Below are 16,446 nucleotides of genomic sequence, written 5' to 3'. Positions count from 1 at the left end.
TCTGTAATAGGGATTGAACCCAGGGGTGCTCTCACACTGAGCTATATCCCTAGCCCTTTTTATTTTTGTTTTGAGACAGGGTCTTGCTAAGTTGCCTGAGCTGTCCTTGAACTTGTGATCTTCTTGCCCAGTAGTCCTCCTGAATCACAGGGATTTCAAGTGTGCACCACCACGCCCAGCTACTCATTTTTAAAATTGGGTTTTTCAGAGTTTTGTGTTATTGAGCTATAGGAGTTCTTTATATATTCAGGCTATTAATCCCTAAAAACTGTTTTTAATTCTTAACTTTCATGATGCAGTGATTGGGTTCAGTGTTTGCTCAGCATTACTGAATATACAATAGTGCTTCTTCCCACAAACCAAAACTGCATTTCAAAAGCCCACTGAACTCTCTCCCTCTTTCTCTCTCTCAAATCCTCTTCTTTAGTCAGTCAGAAAACAGGAAATAAGATTGACCACAGCTGTGTTTCGCCTGGCAGAGAGGAGTTGTTTCTTCCATCCAGGCCTCCTGCATCTGCCTATTAAGCTTCTTCAGCAACTGCCACTCAAGCTGGTTCCAGTGGAGCTGAGCCAGGAGGCCTGTGTGGGGAAGGCAAGTCCAGCAGTGGCAGCCTTGCCGGCCTCAGATCTCTACGTGTTCCCTCCCTCCAGGCCCCAGCGAGGGTGCACCCTCACTTTATATCGAAATTGGAAAAGCAGTTTGTTTTTAAGCATATTTGATGTTTAGTAAATATTTTTGCCTTTCTCCCTAGCTTCACTTAGGATAATAATGACTGAAATGTATGGAGTGTTGCCACACGCCAAGCACATTTTACATAGATCAACCCATTTCATATTTACAATCTTTCGAGCAATTTCTGCCTATGTCCCCAGTTTCCAGATGAGCACATCAAAGCACACGCATATTCTGATGCATGTCATGCACCTGAACAGAATAGCACTGGCAGTCTGGCCCCAGAGACTAGACTCTCACCATGAGCTTTTCTTTCTTGTCTGCTTGTGGCAATGTCTATGTCCTGACAAACTGAGCATCAGAGCACAAGGTTTTGATTGCTATCTGATGGTTTTCCTTTGTCATAGCAGAAGCTGATACCACTTTTATTCTGGATTCATGACTTAAATTAAAAGTCAACAATTAAGTACAATGGTAACCCCAAATTCACCAAGGACCAAAAGCTTGATAGAACCAGCCACTGCATATTAGGAAGAAAATGTGCATCAAACTGGGACAGAGACATTTTGCAAGTTCATGCTGTTCCTTAGAACTTCTAGGAATTTCCAACTATGGAGGGGACAACAGCTACAGGTATTGTGGATTTACTATGGGGAAGTGTATGCTGTGCTGCTTGCATGCTCATTTAATTCCTCCCAAAACCCTGTTAACGGGTGATCAGCCCATAGTTATGTATTTGCCATCCCCTAAGTGCCAGGCTTTGTTCTGTTCTATAGGGATGCGGCAGAGAGCGCAGCAGACACTATACTTGCCCTGGAGAAGCTAAAAAATGGAGATAGAGAATAGTCAAGAAAGCAAGTGAACAATTTAAGATTGTGATAGATGCTTTGAAGAAAACACTTGTCCATTCTTAAGTGGTGTGATCAGGGAAGGTTTCCATGAGATGACATTTAAAGTGATAACCTGAAGAGTGAACAGGATCCAGCTTATAAAGCTTTGGGGAAAGTTTTCAAATAAAAGAAATAGTGAGTGCAAAGGCCCTGGGGTGAGAAAACTCAATATATTCAAGGAACAGAAAGGAAGGCGATATGACTGAAGTATCATAAGCAAGGGAGAGAGAAACCAAAAGAAGTTAGAGATTCCAGATTACCTGGGCTGGAAACCCTGAAAGAAATTCAGTTTTACTCTGAGTTCAGGAGGAAATCATTGAAGCCTTTGAGGCATAAGAGTTATATTCCCTGGATTGCCCTTTGGGAAGGGAACCTCTGTCTGCTCTGGAAAGGTCTAGAGAGGGATGAGAACAGAAGCTTGAGCCCAGGTAAGGACCACAGAGCATAGGATGGCCACTTGAACAAGGCTGGTGGCAGTGAAGAGACTCAAAGAGAATGGGAAAGTGATTTGGAGGTAGAAGTACTACATACGGGGTCTCAGAAGAAGGGAAGGTTTGGATGTAAGCAGAGCTGGTAGAGTCGTACACTCTGAGACAGGGAAGACTTGGAGATGCATATGCTTGAGGGGAGAGACTCCAGAGCTGGCATGTGGATAGTTTTCATTTTTAAGTTCCTGTTAGAACACCAAATAAAGATCCAGATGAACCTGTAGCTCAGAAGGCAGGTGGAACTGGAGACAGTCATGTGGAAAGTCATCAGCTAGAGAAGGTATTTAGAGCTGTGTGACTTCATCAGGTAACCTGGAAGATGTGTGGATGGGAAATAAAGGAGGGCCTCAAACCAAGTCCAGGGGAGGAGGGTCTCTGGTATTTGAATGGAAGTTTAAGAAGAAGCCAGCAGCCAGGGGTGAGAATTACCTTCTGTGGAGCAAGGTGGAAGAATGTGAGCCCGGTGGGCCTGAAGCCACGAAGGAAAAGTGCTCAGGAAGACGGTGAGGGGTACCCATTCTGTCACATCCTGTTGAAAGGTGGAATAAGCGGGGGACACAACAAAGGGTGGCAACTATGGCAATCACTGTTCGTGTGGAGTAGGAAGGAGAGCCAGGTGGCCGGGTGGTGACTGCGGCATGAACTCCTGGGAGCAGCAAGAAGAGCCAGGAAAGCCTGTAAACCCAGCAGCTGAGGAGGAGGAGCCAGGAGGATTGAGTTCAAAGCCAGCCCCAGCAACTTAGCAAGGAGGCCCTAAGCAACTCAGTGAGACCCTGTTTCTAAATAAAGTATAAAAAAGGGCTGGGGATGTGGCTCAGTGGTTAAGCACCCCTGGGTTCAATCCCCTGTACCCCCCAATAAAGAAAAGCAGGCAGCCCCTTTTGCCGTGAAGGACGTCAGATAAATGGATGGTAACTGGACAAAGAAGGGCAGAGGTGAGATTTTGATTGCAAGTTGTGGTGGCTCTTACGATGCGAGACACCAGAGCATAAAAACAGGCTGATACCTGTGGCTGAGCCAGTGGAGAGCGAAAGTGATGGTTTGGGAAAAGGGTAGACTGCGGACCAGGGAGGGTGGCAGGGCTAGAACTGAAGTTAGTGGTGGCATTGGCCAGTGATGTGGCAGGAAATGGGAGACCTGGGCTAGGTGTGGGAAGATCCAGGGTGAATGGAGCAGAAAGGTTAGAAAGCTTCCATATATGAAGATATACACATATTACATGTAATAGAAGTATTAAAAAAGTATAAATATATATATAATAGAAGTATATATATGTAAACTGCTATTTCCTTTATAAATATTATATACATAATAGAAGTATTAAATATAAAGTATAAATGCATATAATAGAAGTATATGTATGTAAACTGTAATTTCCTTTATGTAGGTGAAAAAATGAGACTGGGAAAGGTGCGCTAACTTGTCCAAGGTCAGACACCTAATGGCAGGCTGAGCGGGGCTTTCTGACTCCAGGGCCTCGCCATGCCTGGGTCACTTGTTTTGCTGGTCCTTCTCCAGGGTGTGATGCCCAGTGCTTTGAGCATTCTGAGCTCTCGTCACCGTGGAATGTTTTCCTAATTAGCCAACCTGAGGTGCAGCTAAACTTCCAGTGTCAATGCACCATTTGTAGAAGCTCGTTAAGCCATTGGGTAAAGGAGGAGAAATGCCTTGGACGGTGGAATTTCCTGTGTTTTCATCCACATTTCCAGCTGCTCTTTCCTTTCTTGGCAGCCTAAGCAGAAGAAGCTGGTAGCCTGTCCTAGATGCTGAGGTGGAGCAGGTGGACAGAGGCTGAGGTCTGGCAGCACCTTGGCAGGTGAGGGCCTTGGCCAGTTAGACTGGTCAGGCCCAGAGCATCCCTCCTGTTCTACCTCCAGCCCACTCCTCATTTATTGTGGAAAGTGGCTACAGCTGCGAGTCTGATACCTGAGGTTCCAGCCAGAGGCAGCTCTAACTCCTATCCTTAAAGCAAGCATGGTTCCCGGTACTGACAAGCCTGGACTCCCGGTTGGACTGGAGCCTCAGAATACAAGATTCTGTGGGCCACCTCCCGCCCACCCGCCTCCCATCAACCCTGGCTGTCCTTTCACGACTATATCCCTAATTAGATTCCAAAATACGTGTTGGTTCATATTAAACTCACTTCTCCACTCCCACTTTATTTCTTACCCATATATTTGGCCCAGAAAAGCAATTTTAAACTTCTTTGCATCACTGATTTGCTCAAACAGCAGAAGCCTTGATAGATGAATTTTGCTTCTAAGCAGTGTTCTTCAGGTACAGAGGGATTCTGTTTTTGGCCCCCAACAGCATTTTTGCCCCCACAGATGTATTTTGCATAGAAGTTCTTAGTCATTCTTTTTGGTTGAGAGTTTTCACAGAGAAAGGGGAATAGTCTCAACTGTCAAATTTCTCAGATCAAAAATGACCATGCTCAATCATACTAAGGCTGCTGGATTTCCCCCCAAGACCTCCACCAGCTTTCTTTCTTTGCATGTGGCTTGAGAAAACTGGGACTTGGGTGGGAGGCTGAGTGCTGGGACTAATCCCAACGCCAGTGCCCTGCTGCAGGGGTGGGTAAGCACCACTCACTGATGGGACATGTGGGAAGCATGTGTGAAAACCAGTTTGCTCACATTGTATATTAAGCAACATGTGCCAATGCTGAGGGACTCCCATTTTTGAGCTTCTTACATTCTCACACCCACTGATACTACCTTCCCCCAACCTGCTGGTTCTCTGCAAGCTCCTCAGCCCCACCCAGTCTCAGTTGTCAGAGGGCCATGCATTTGAGAGAAATTTGGGGCTGGCGCAGACAGCCCCAGACACCAGGTCTTATTGATACTTTCTCTGTTGTCTATCAAATCTGGTCATTTTTCATTGGGCTTAGTAGTGCATGTCTGTGATCCCAGCTACTCTGGAAGCTAAGGCAGGAGGATCACAAGTTCAACACCAGCCTCAGCAACTTAGTAAGACCTGTCTCAAAATAAAATTAAAAGGACTTGGGATGTAGCTCGGTGGTAGAGGACTTGTCTAGCATGCACAAGTCCCTGGGTTCAATCCCCAGTACAGCTGGGAGGAAAGAAAAGAAAAGAAAAATCTGGCCACTTCTCTCCATTCCTCATGCCCACTGCCCAGTCAGGGAATCTGAAAGAAGCAGCCACCTCTGGCCAGGACAATTACACCAGCCTCTTAACTGGCCACCTGTTGCCTTTCTGGATTTCTGCTAACTCACCCACTTTGCAGCAAAAATGATTTCTCTAATTGACAGGTCTTATCATGTGACTCCCCCAGCTTAATCTTTGAGAGGTTTCCTATTGCTCTGCAGTCTGAACTGCTTGATATAGCCAGAGGAGGGCTTTTCGAATTTCACATCACCTGAGGAGCTTAAAATGCAGATTCAGATTCAGTAAATCTGGAATTGTCATTCTGCATTTCCAACAAGCTCCTGATGATGCCAGTGCTGCTGATCTAGGTACCCCACTTTGAGAAGCAAAGAGCTGGAGGTCCCTTGCTTGCCTCCCTCACCTCATCTTTTGCCGCCTCCCCAACTCTGTCCCAGCCATGCTGAACTTATTCCAGTTCCCAGGATGCACCATGCTCTTGCTCTCTGCAAGCTTGATGTCCTTCCCCCTTAGAGCACTCTCTTACCCTGGCCCAGTTACACCTACGCCTTTTGTTCAGTAGGATTGTAGATGCTACTTCCTCCAGGAGGCTGTCTCTGACTCTCCAAGCCAGGAAAAGGAGTTGTACGTGTCTGCAGTCTGGCAGCGATATGGGGAATGGTGACAACCTCTTATGCTAAGTCACAAGGTCAAAGGGGGAGGAAGTGAGCTCTGAGGTACAGGGTAGAAGCCAGGGGTGGGTGCAGGGACTGTGTCCTCCTAGGAAAGTTTCTAGGCAGAATGATTCTGTCACCTGGGAAGCCTGCCTGGTGGGTGCTGTTGATGGTGACTTTGGCTGCCCCACTGTTCCCTTCTGAGCTGAGCAGGACTTACTGAGGTAAGGATACTGGTTGCTGGGAACCCTTTGAACAGGGCCAGCCTGTGTCTATTCTCAGGCTACCAGAAATAATGTCAGAGTGAGTGACCAAGGTCATTAAAAAGGTGAAAACTTTTTCACAAAGTTCTTTTCTCATAACAGTTTGAGGGAGAGTTATAGGCAAGTAGAAATTTTATTTCTTTCCATATTTTTCCTTATTTATTTCCAAAAGAAAGTCTTTTTCCTTGGGGTGTCCTTTGACTTTATTCTTTCTTAGCTTAAGTGCTCACTTGGCCCTTTAACCTCAGCTTGAGTTATAATAAAATTATTTCCTAAGCAGGTTGAAAGTCTGCTATTCCTTGGCTAGAAAAATCCTGGATGTTGCTAGAACACTCCTGCCAAGATTCCAGCAGCAGCTCCTCCCAGCCCTTCAGGGAGCTGGAAATGGAATCTGAAACACGTGACATTGTATGGTCATGATATACTGGTCAGACCTATTTAGCCATGTGATCTCAGCTTGGGCAGGAACAGTGCCAGTCAGGGCTGGAAAAAGTAGGACAACATTAGTTATAGAGAAAATAAGTTTAGTCGTCGGGTAAGAGAGCCAGGGCACTGTTGGAAAGCATGTGACATGTGAAGGAATCCAATGTCACTGCAGTTTGCTACAATGGAAAATCTTTCTGCCCTCCAACTTTAAAAGACACTGACCAAGTACTTCCTTTCTGGGACTTATTTCCTCTTAAAGGGAACAACGAAGAGAAAGTATCCTCCTTCCCTCTTCCCTGCCCCCCTGCCCTCCTGGGACATCTCAATTTGTTTTGCAGTGTCATAGTCACAGATGTTGAGCAGTTGGTCTGTTTAGAACAGATAACTTGCTTAGTTTAACAAACGCAAGTTTAGTGAGATATTCCTGTTTACCCAATATTTAGTATGTGCTGCAAGAAGGTAAATAACAAAGTAGGAAAATTTGAGAAATAGAGTATTTTCCCCTCCACAACAGAAAATCATAGTCTTTGCTTTAAGGGAAACTGGAACAGATTTGATGAATTATGGAAGAACAGAAGTCACGTGAAAAGAAAAAATAAGCTAAGCAGGGGCAGCTAAAGCCTTATTAATCTTCTTGAACTGACTTTGAGCCAATTTTTTTTAAAACCGATATTTACAGGTTTGAAAATTAGTAGATCAGTTCTCCAATTACATTTTCAAGTCTCCAGTCCCTTTCTTTATCTGCCCTCTGGTGGACACAACGTTGAACAGAAAATTCAACAAAACTCCCTAGAAAAAAACAGAGGCAAGATCAAGAATGGTAAGCTCTTCTCTGTGTCTAGGGACCTGTTCTTCACCTCTTATCTTCATGATGATTATTTAAGATAAGTAATACTCTTATTTGAACATAATTCCAAAATATAGAACTAAAATATATATCAATCTATTCCTCAGGGAAGATACATTTCCCTAGGGAAAGGTCCATACCCCAAAACTCACTTTATCCCAAGCATCCAAAAAGTTTTATAGTTCTTTTATTTTCTGCAGTTTATATTATCATAGTAATAGGAGTTCTTTTCCACTTCATAACATGAAAGTGTTTTAAATAGTTTAAGGACCACCACCTAGATGTCCTTCAGCATCCTGAAGTAACCTGTTCTCAGGTATCTTCAAAGTCCCTCAGCAGTTGGTCATCTTGTTCTAGGTGCCGAGGATGGGATGACCCCACTTTCTCCACTCCAGGATCCTCAGCCCTCTTCCCACAGCTATGCTTCACCCCATCAGAAGGATATCTGAACAATATCCTTCATTTTTCACCACCCCATAGACACACCAATACAGGGTTGATGAGCTTGGCAAACATTTGCAAAAGTAACTTCAGTGGAAAGTGTGCAGTACAACACAGGCACTATCTTAAAACAGAAACATTGGCCATAGCGTCCCCTTCAAAATAATCACCCTATTCTCCTCATGAGGAGTTTCTTGATGGCCCGATCCTTCCTTGGCTGTAGCTTCTGCCTGCTGGATCCCTCCTCTTCCTTTCACTGGCAGTTCTACCCATTGGCCAGCCTCCAGCCCCCACATTTCCACGAATGCCTTATAATGAGCCTTTGTGTTGTCTGTATCACACCCCAACTAGGTTTTACCTCTGCCTTTACCTATTCAGAAGCTCATGAGGTGTTCCATCCTCAACAATACAAAAGGCCAAAAGAAACTATGAACTTGTTACTCTGCACGAGATTTTGTGGTATGGTTCTCACATAACCTCAGACCAGAGCGATCAGGTGTCTTCCTCCTGTGACAGCATTGACTTGGTTTATCATGCTACATCCACCAGAGAGACCCCAGAATTCCCCTTTCCCTCTGCTTTCTCCTCATCCAACTTTAGAATCACTGTGCTGAGCTGGTAGTTTAACTGAGAAAGCAGCATGATGTGGAACAAAGGTGAGTCTGGGTGTAGAACACCTGGATTGAAATTCTGGTTTCCCTGACTACAAACCTTGCTGTAGAATCTTAGGCAAGTTTCTGCAGTAGATTTGAATTGTCTGTCACTGAAGCTTCTATCTCCCCTTTCCCGATATCCATTCCTCCCAACCGCCTCCTGAATTGTAGTGGGAATCCATATGGTTCCAGGAAGCTACAGAATATATTGCTTTTCCCTGGTCACAGGATTGGTTCAGAGTAGTGTGATTGTTAATGTTATGCACCTATGTAGCTATGCTAAAGTGCCCAGCTGTTGGGTTAGACACCATTCTACATGTTGCTGAAAGTTATTTTTAGATATAAGTAACATTTAAATTAGTAGACTGAGTAAAACAGATTACTTTTCATAATGTGAGTGAGCCTCATTCAATCAGTTAAAGGCTTTAAGAGAAAAGACCAAGGTTTCCTGGAAATGGAATGCTCTCAAGTCTAAAACACAGAAATCCTGCCTGAGTTCCTAGCCTGCTGCCCTCAGGAATTTAGACTCAAAGCTAAAACATCAATACTTGCCTGAATTTCCAGCCTGCTGGCCTTCCCTACAGATTTTTGGAGTTGCTAGTTTCACAGTATGCGAGATAATTCTTTAAAGCGAATTGGTCTCTTTCTCCCTTTCACCATAAACACTGGTTCTGTTTTTCCAGAGAATCCTGATGAATACGGGTATGTGTGCCAGTCCTTTTTTTCTGAGAATACTGTGGTACAGCATGGCTCTCTCAATGAATGGTAGAACTCAGACATGAGACTTGGAATGGCTGCCAGGGACAAGATCTGGCCCAGACTCCTGAGATCTAGGGCAGGTACCACCACTTACTAATGCTGGAACTACTCCTCAGAATCCTCAAATGTAAAGTGGGATTTTTTAGTGATTACCAACCACATAGGGTCATTAAGAGCATTCAACAAGCTAATAGACACCTAATGCTCAGAATAAGGCCTGAATCATAGTAAGTGTTTAGTAAATCCAGGTGATACCGATGATATTGGTAACAAGAAAACTCAGCCTAAAGAAAAGGTTAATGTATAAGGCAGGCAAGAAACTGGACTCCAAGCCCAGATTGCTTCTCAAACCTCTGGTTAAACTGAGCTTGACACTTCTGAACTTTTCAGTGACATGTGCTCATAAATTCCTTTTATTATTTAAACTCATTTGGGTTGAATTTTTATTTCCACCCAGAGTGTCGAATCTCTTCCTATCTTACCAATTGAGTAACTTCTTTTCTTGGATCTGCAAGCACAAAAGATTTGAACGACTATATCACAGTTTCCCAGAAAATGGAACTACCTGTTCACTCTCATAAGGGTAACAACTTCCAGTGGATCCAGAAAACCGTCCATCAGTGGGAAACTTCCTTCGATACCACAAAGGTGATTTACCTTTCAATGGCAATTGCCCAAATGATTTTTGGGTAAAGAGAACCAGGATTTCACAGAAGAGGTAACAGGAATGACCTATAAAAATGAAAAGATGATTTATTTAAGGGAAATGCAAATCGGGAATACAATGTTACCCTTTTGACTTATCAAAGAGGCAAAAATGTAAGTCTTGAAAATTCTAAATATCTACAATATATGAAACTACAGGACTCATATACTGCTAGTGAGCATACACACTGTAGAGTCTAAAATGTAATGTGTGAAAATTGGCGTCATAATATAAAGTTGAAAATGTCTATGTCCTACATAATTACTAACTCCATCCCTAGAGTAACATTTAGACACGTGGCCTGGAAGGTTTGCACAAGAATGTTGAGGTCTGCGTTGTTGATAGTAGCAAAATACTAAAATTGATGTATCCATGCACAACAGAATAAAAAAAAATAAAATGTGGTTTATTTGCTTAGTGAACTCCAAGGATAATTAAAGTGAATGAACTACAGCTACATATAGATGTTGGACACAAGTGTGGGTAATTTCAATACTCATAGCTTTGAGTAAGAAAGGCAGCAGGGAGTTAAAAGCCAAATCCTATTTCCAATGCATTACACTAGACAGCTGCGAAAGGACGTCAGCTCAGGCAGCTCTATTGGATTTGAGCCCGCCCTTTTTTGACCGGGGCCGATTCCCTGATCAGCACAAGCTCCCCACCTTTCCCTGCCCACGAGGTCTCAGGGCTTTGGAGCGCTTAAAAATTGGTGCGGAATACTGGCGAGAATGAAAGCACTGTTTACAGCCAGTTGAAAGGCGTGGCCTTCAGCTCCGTTGTAGTCATACGACCGGTCCGGGTTTTCCATCTCGCTCCAGGAGAGGGAGGAGCCCTGGGACCACCCTGGGAGGGGTACGTGCGCGTGCTCGGTCCTGATTGGCTGTTCTGAGGAGCGCGGGTCTTGGCGGGAGCTTCGTAGGTCTGGCGGGCTCCGAAAACAGCCGAATGGCTCTGCAGTGGCGGGTCAGGTCCCCGGCGCAGCCCAGGTAAGTGCTGCCGACCCTCGGAACTCCAGGCCGGACCGAGTTTGTCTTCTTCTGCTGTGGTCTGTGCCTCGCGGAGCTATTCTTGCTGCCACTGAAACTTACCCAAGTGATCAGTTAGTTACTCAGGGCCTTGGTTTCCACTTCTGTAAAACCCGGGTAGCAACAACCCCAGTGTTTATGGGTATCGCAAAATTACACAAGTTAACAGTGGGTAGGAAAGAGAAGGTTAGCTAGTGTTAGTATTGCTTTTTGTGTGTCTCAAAGCAGCTCAAACAAAATATGCAGCAAATACTTGTAAACACCTTTTATTTGCCAGACATTACATTATGGAGGGACGTTTGTACTCTGGTGGGAAATCCCTACTCATTTTTCCAGACAGAGCTGTCTTTATAGTAGAAACTACGGACCGTAAAGTTAAACCAAATCTCTGCCTGGAGGACTAAGCTTCCGCTTGTTATTATTAAATGTCATTACACAGTGGACCAAGAAACTTATTTTTATCAAAAGGGGTCATGCACTTAAAAATAGGTTGCAAAACTTGGTCTAAAAGATTAGTCTTTACTGGATGCGTTGGCGAGTACCCCGCTGGCGATGTCTACACTGCATCCCAGCCCGTCTGGACCTGGCTAGCAGGTTGCTAGGGAAGGTTCCCAAGACCCCCAGGAGTTCCTCTAGGTCCTGGAAAGACCCCCTGGAGAAGGCGGTGTTTGCCTGTGGGTTGAGAATGGAGGGATGGAACAGGGCATAGCAGTGAGGTGGGAGAAACTCAGAGTAGATGGTTGTAGCCAGTTGAGAATATACCAGCCTGGCACATCAGCTGAAAAGAGTTAAACTTTCTCTTAATAGGCCAGTGGTTTGGTGTTTTTTGTTTTAGTTTATTTTTGGTGGGGAGTAAGATTCATGAAATGTGTTCATCCTGCCCACTAACATGCACAGGTGCACATACTTAAAAACCTTACATGTGGTTATCACAGAGGTTTCCATCTTCTGGAAGCCCCACTTGGAATCTAGCCTAAAGCAGGGAGGATCCTTGATGGGATTTTTGAGCACAGGCAGGTGAAATAGTTTAGATTAAGAAACTTAGAAGATTCTAGTTTTTAGTCTTATTTCTGTTACTTGACTGTGTAACCATTGATCATTTAACTTCTGAACCCCAGAATCATAATCTATAAAATTGCCATAAAATGAATACTTTCTACCAGGTTTTTGAGACTCAAAGCCTGGGAACTTGTTAGAAATGCAAAATCTCAGACCTCATCCCAGGTTTATTCAGACACTGGGAAAGGGGTGGGGTGACTCCAAGCAATTTATATCATTCTCATGCCTGCTAAAGTTTGAAAATTGCTGCTCTAAACAGTTTTCCAATTTTTTCTTTTACTATAATTCACAGAAATATTTTACATCACATATAGTACACACATAACAAAAAGTTTATGAAAATACTGTCCAGTGCAATCTCATATCTATATTCTGTATTTCCTTTTTTAAAAATGCTAGGGTGAAGAATCTTTAAAAATATTACAGGATAATTAATAAAATTTGGTTATGGGACTATAGATTTGATAATTATGTCAGTGTTAAATTATCTTGCACAACCATAGTACAATTTTAGAAAATTTCTACAAAAGATAATGCCCTCTTTAGGAAAGGCATGTTGAAGTATTTAGGATTGAGGGTGCAGTGTCTTTAGTTTACCATAAACCCACACACCCACATAGAGGAAGCAAATGAAATAAAATGTAAACAGTTGCTTGATCTGAGTAACACTGCTTGATCTGGGTAAACAATATACTAAGAGTTGTTGTACCACTTTTGCAACTGTAAGTTTGAAACTCTATTACATAAAAAAGTTACTCAAAGAAATTCTGATTTCTTTATCCACAAATGAGTAGCCTAAAAATATAGGTATAATATGCATGGCATATTTTCAAGTCAGAGCCTATGGACTATATTATACCAGAGTATCCCCAGGTACCACTTCACAGTGCCTGATATGTGGAGGATACTCAGTACATATTCACTGCCAACTGACAATATCACTATTAATAATATAGTATATAATGTTTTTCCTGTCACTGTTATTTCTAGTTATTATTCTAGTCACTAATGTTACATGCATTTAAGCTTGTTGAAAGTATGCAGCTTTATCCTTTTTACCCCAGTGCCCCATGGAAGGAATGTTAAGGGATAGAAAGAGGGCAGGCTTTGGATTTGAAGTATTGTAGATTTTAATGGCGGTCTCTCTCCATCCTGGCTGTGTATTGCTTTGGGAGAGTGTACATCTATAACATGGGATTTGCTTCTATCTTATAGGACTATAAGAGTTAAGTGAGAAAATGTAGGTACAAGAGCCAGGCACAGGTTAGAACAGGTGTTTTGTGCCTAGTAAATGATAGCATACCTCCCCTTGGCTCAGTTGTGCAGAGATAGTCAATCACTATTGATTGATTAGAACCTCAGGGACAGGGTAATAGCAGAATTAGGAGTTCTTCACATCCTTGAGAGAGGTGTTATTATATTGGTGATACGATTTGACCTATAAAAATACAATTAAATTTGTGGAGTGCATACAGGTTCTTCTTGCTAAAAAGGATTTTGCCATAACCTAAATTCCACTGTGTACATGCTGTTAATTCAACTAATGAGGAATTTAATTTGGAAAGAAAATGCTTGGAAAGGGTCACAAGTTAGTGTTTTCCCAATGAACACATTTACTAACCCTCCCTTTTATGTGTGTGTTTTCTGTTTAATAGTGCAGGGTATTCAAAGAACACCTTAGGAAGAACACATCCCGTGAAAGACGTAAGTTATCTTTTTACATTTTAATGTAATTTTCTCACTGTTGACAAAACAAAATAACATTTTGTGGGAACCTATTTTGTAGACCTCTCTTGGTAAACTCAATATTTTATTATAGTGAAAAACTATATTCCTTTGCTTCTTTTTCCAATATAATGAAGGAAACAATCTTTGTTAACATTTTAGAAATTTATTTTTTCCATGGCTAAGTTGATTTTATTTTCATCCAGATAATTGACAATCATGTAAAATTCACCTATAGCAATTTTTCCATGTTACAGTTTTCAACACTTGTTTATGATATTCAACTTAATCCCCATATAGTTTTATTTTTCTTCAAGAGAGAGTCTAAGAATAAGTTAAAGGTAGGTACATTTCTTTAACTTATAATAACTGATTCCAAATTATTCTCTAGTGTCTTTTCCAGTCGCCTGTGGCATTTCACATTAACACTGAAAAGCACCTGCTTTTCAGGTTGCATGCAGTCAAGGGTTCTCTTTGGTTTCTATTCTGCCCCTTCCTGTCTTTCTGTCTTAAGTGGTCTGTCTCCCTGTCCAACTGCCCTGACTCCAGCCATCAGAGGATGACATTTAGACTCCCCACGAAACCCTGGGATTCCTCTGTGGGCTTGTGCTCAGCTTTATGCTCCACCCCAGCCTTAGCGCACCTGCTCAGTGGACAGTTTTCTCTTGGCTCTCCTGTCCTACCCGCTACTCTTGGTTTCTGAAGTCCAGTGCTCCTTGGAGGAATTTCTCTAAACTCTTTAGCTCTGTTCCCAGCCTGCCTTAGTTGAAAGTCCTGAATGCCTGGAATGGATTTCTTCTTTTCTGTTGTCTTCCCTCTGTAAGGCGGCCTGCCTAATGAGTGATGGAGGACTCTTGTCTTAGAGTGGCACCTCTTTTTTGGCATTACAACACCAAGTATTCCATGAACAATTCTTTCACTGAGGTCTCTGAGTGGTGACAGTTTTTTTTTTTTTTTTTTTTTTTTCATTTGCTGATTTTATTGCATCTCCTGTATGTCTTCCAGAATTTTCTTATTTTCTTATCTGTTAATAGTGTCTCTCTTCATCTTCCATGCTTCTATGGAAGTTTTCCTCATCTTACATATGTTTGGATCTTTCCTTAGGATTTGAGGTAGCAAACTTCATGAATTTACAAGTAGTTGAACTGTGAACCCTTGGTCTGCCCTATGGGCAGAAGTTTTTACCCTGCGTGCCTTTGAAACTGTTAATGAACTTTTGGGTATATGACATATTTCTGGGGGAGAGAGGCCATAACTTTCCATAGATCAGAGATTTAGGCAAACTCTATAGAATGTGTTCCAAAACTGACCTGCCACTTGTTTTTGTACAGCCTGCAAACTAAGAAGAAATTTATTTATTTATTTGCAGTGGTAGGAATTGAACCTAGGACTTTGCACACAATAGCAAGCACTCTACCAGAGCTAAATCTCTGGTCCCTGGTTTTACGTTTTTACATGGCTGAAATAAAAACAACACAACCTGTGAAAATGATCTGAAATTCAAATTACATAAGTACAGTTGTATTGGAATACAGCCAAGCTCTTTTTTTTTTTTTTTTCTCCTGCATTTCCCCTATCTGCTTTCCCACTACAGTGACTGAGTTGAGTAGATACAACAAACCTAGTGGCCTGCAAACCCTACATTATTTACTTTCTAGTCCCTTATAGAAAAAGTTTGCCAACCCCTGCCTTATATTATCAAAGAAGTCTATATCCCCAGAATGTCTTAAGAATTGCTTCTTTAGATACCAGTGATAGCAGGGGTATCCTTGCTAAATAAATCGGCTTTGTAATTTTCTTTGGTTGTTAGCACCAATTCAAAGACTTTGATTTTATTCACTTTTTTAGAAAGCTGATCACAAGCACAGGCCTGTTGATATATTTGACTTTCCTGATAATTCTGACATCTTAAGTATTGGCAGCCTTGGTGAAAATGAGAAAGATGAAGAACCTTATGAAACCTTTGGTGAGTATTTTAAATCTTTATCCTAAAATGACTTTAAAACAACATTTACGCTAGGTACAATAAAAATACAGAAGTATTTTCAAATATGAAAATCAGTAACCTACATTTAAATGTGGTGTTTTGGGGAGTACTTGATAATTTAATTTTTATCATATATTGAAATGAACATCATCAAAGTAGAATTCTTCTATTAACATTCATTAACATTCCAGTCATCTTAGGATATTTACTGTAGTATTTTGTAACAAGATAAATACAAAATAAATTTCTCAAATCATACTACTATGTAAGGGGCTTAATTTAGGGGGAAAGTTAGGGGGAATTTTCCTTTATCATAAATTCATGAGGCAGGAATGCTTTGAAGGAGCCAGGAAGAACTTCACCTGTGTTCCTTAGTGTGAGGTAAATAGGGCTGATACCTGGCTGACCAGGAGTCTAGGAACTGTCCCAGTGGGCTATTTCTGTCAGTGACTAGTCCTGAGGCCAAATATGATAAAGTGCCAAGGGCCCCTGTATCTAGAATAGTAGCAATCAGATATTTTGTTGGAATAAATGTCAAGGGAATTTTGAAAACTTATTTACCATCTGACATATTTTCTGTTTGGCTTCTAAAATTGTTTAGTCTACTATTTTCTTAAAAGAAAATATATATATCTGCCGTGTGGAGTGGCACATGCCTGTATTCCCAGTGGCTTAGGAGACTGAGGCTGAAGGATTGCAAGTTCAAAGCCAACCTCAGGAAGACCC

The 16,446-nt window shown here is 42.1% G+C and overlaps 1 protein-coding gene across 1 annotated transcript in view; it reads left to right on the top strand.

Annotated features, from left to right (window-relative positions):
• The first annotated feature begins 10,818 nt into the window (after window positions 1-10,818).
• CENPU (centromere protein U) overlaps window positions 10,819-16,446 on the top strand; it is a 36,569-nt gene continuing 30,941 nt past the window's right edge. Inside the window, exons 1-3 of the mRNA XM_079141932.1 lie at window positions 10,819-10,910; window positions 13,664-13,712; window positions 15,582-15,699. Coding sequence (XP_078998058.1) covers window positions 10,870-10,910; window positions 13,664-13,712; window positions 15,582-15,699 — 208 coding nt within the window. The 5' untranslated portion in view covers window positions 10,819-10,869. The remainder of the gene's footprint in view (window positions 10,911-13,663; window positions 13,713-15,581; window positions 15,700-16,446) is intronic.

Source organism: Sciurus vulgaris (genome assembly GCF_902686455.1).
Source record: "Sciurus vulgaris genome assembly, chromosome: 5".
NCBI classification, from domain to species: Eukaryota; Metazoa; Chordata; class Mammalia; order Rodentia; family Sciuridae; genus Sciurus; species Sciurus vulgaris.
The sequence above is the reverse complement of the archived record's forward strand: the minus strand, read 5'-3'. Positions and strand labels throughout refer to the sequence as shown.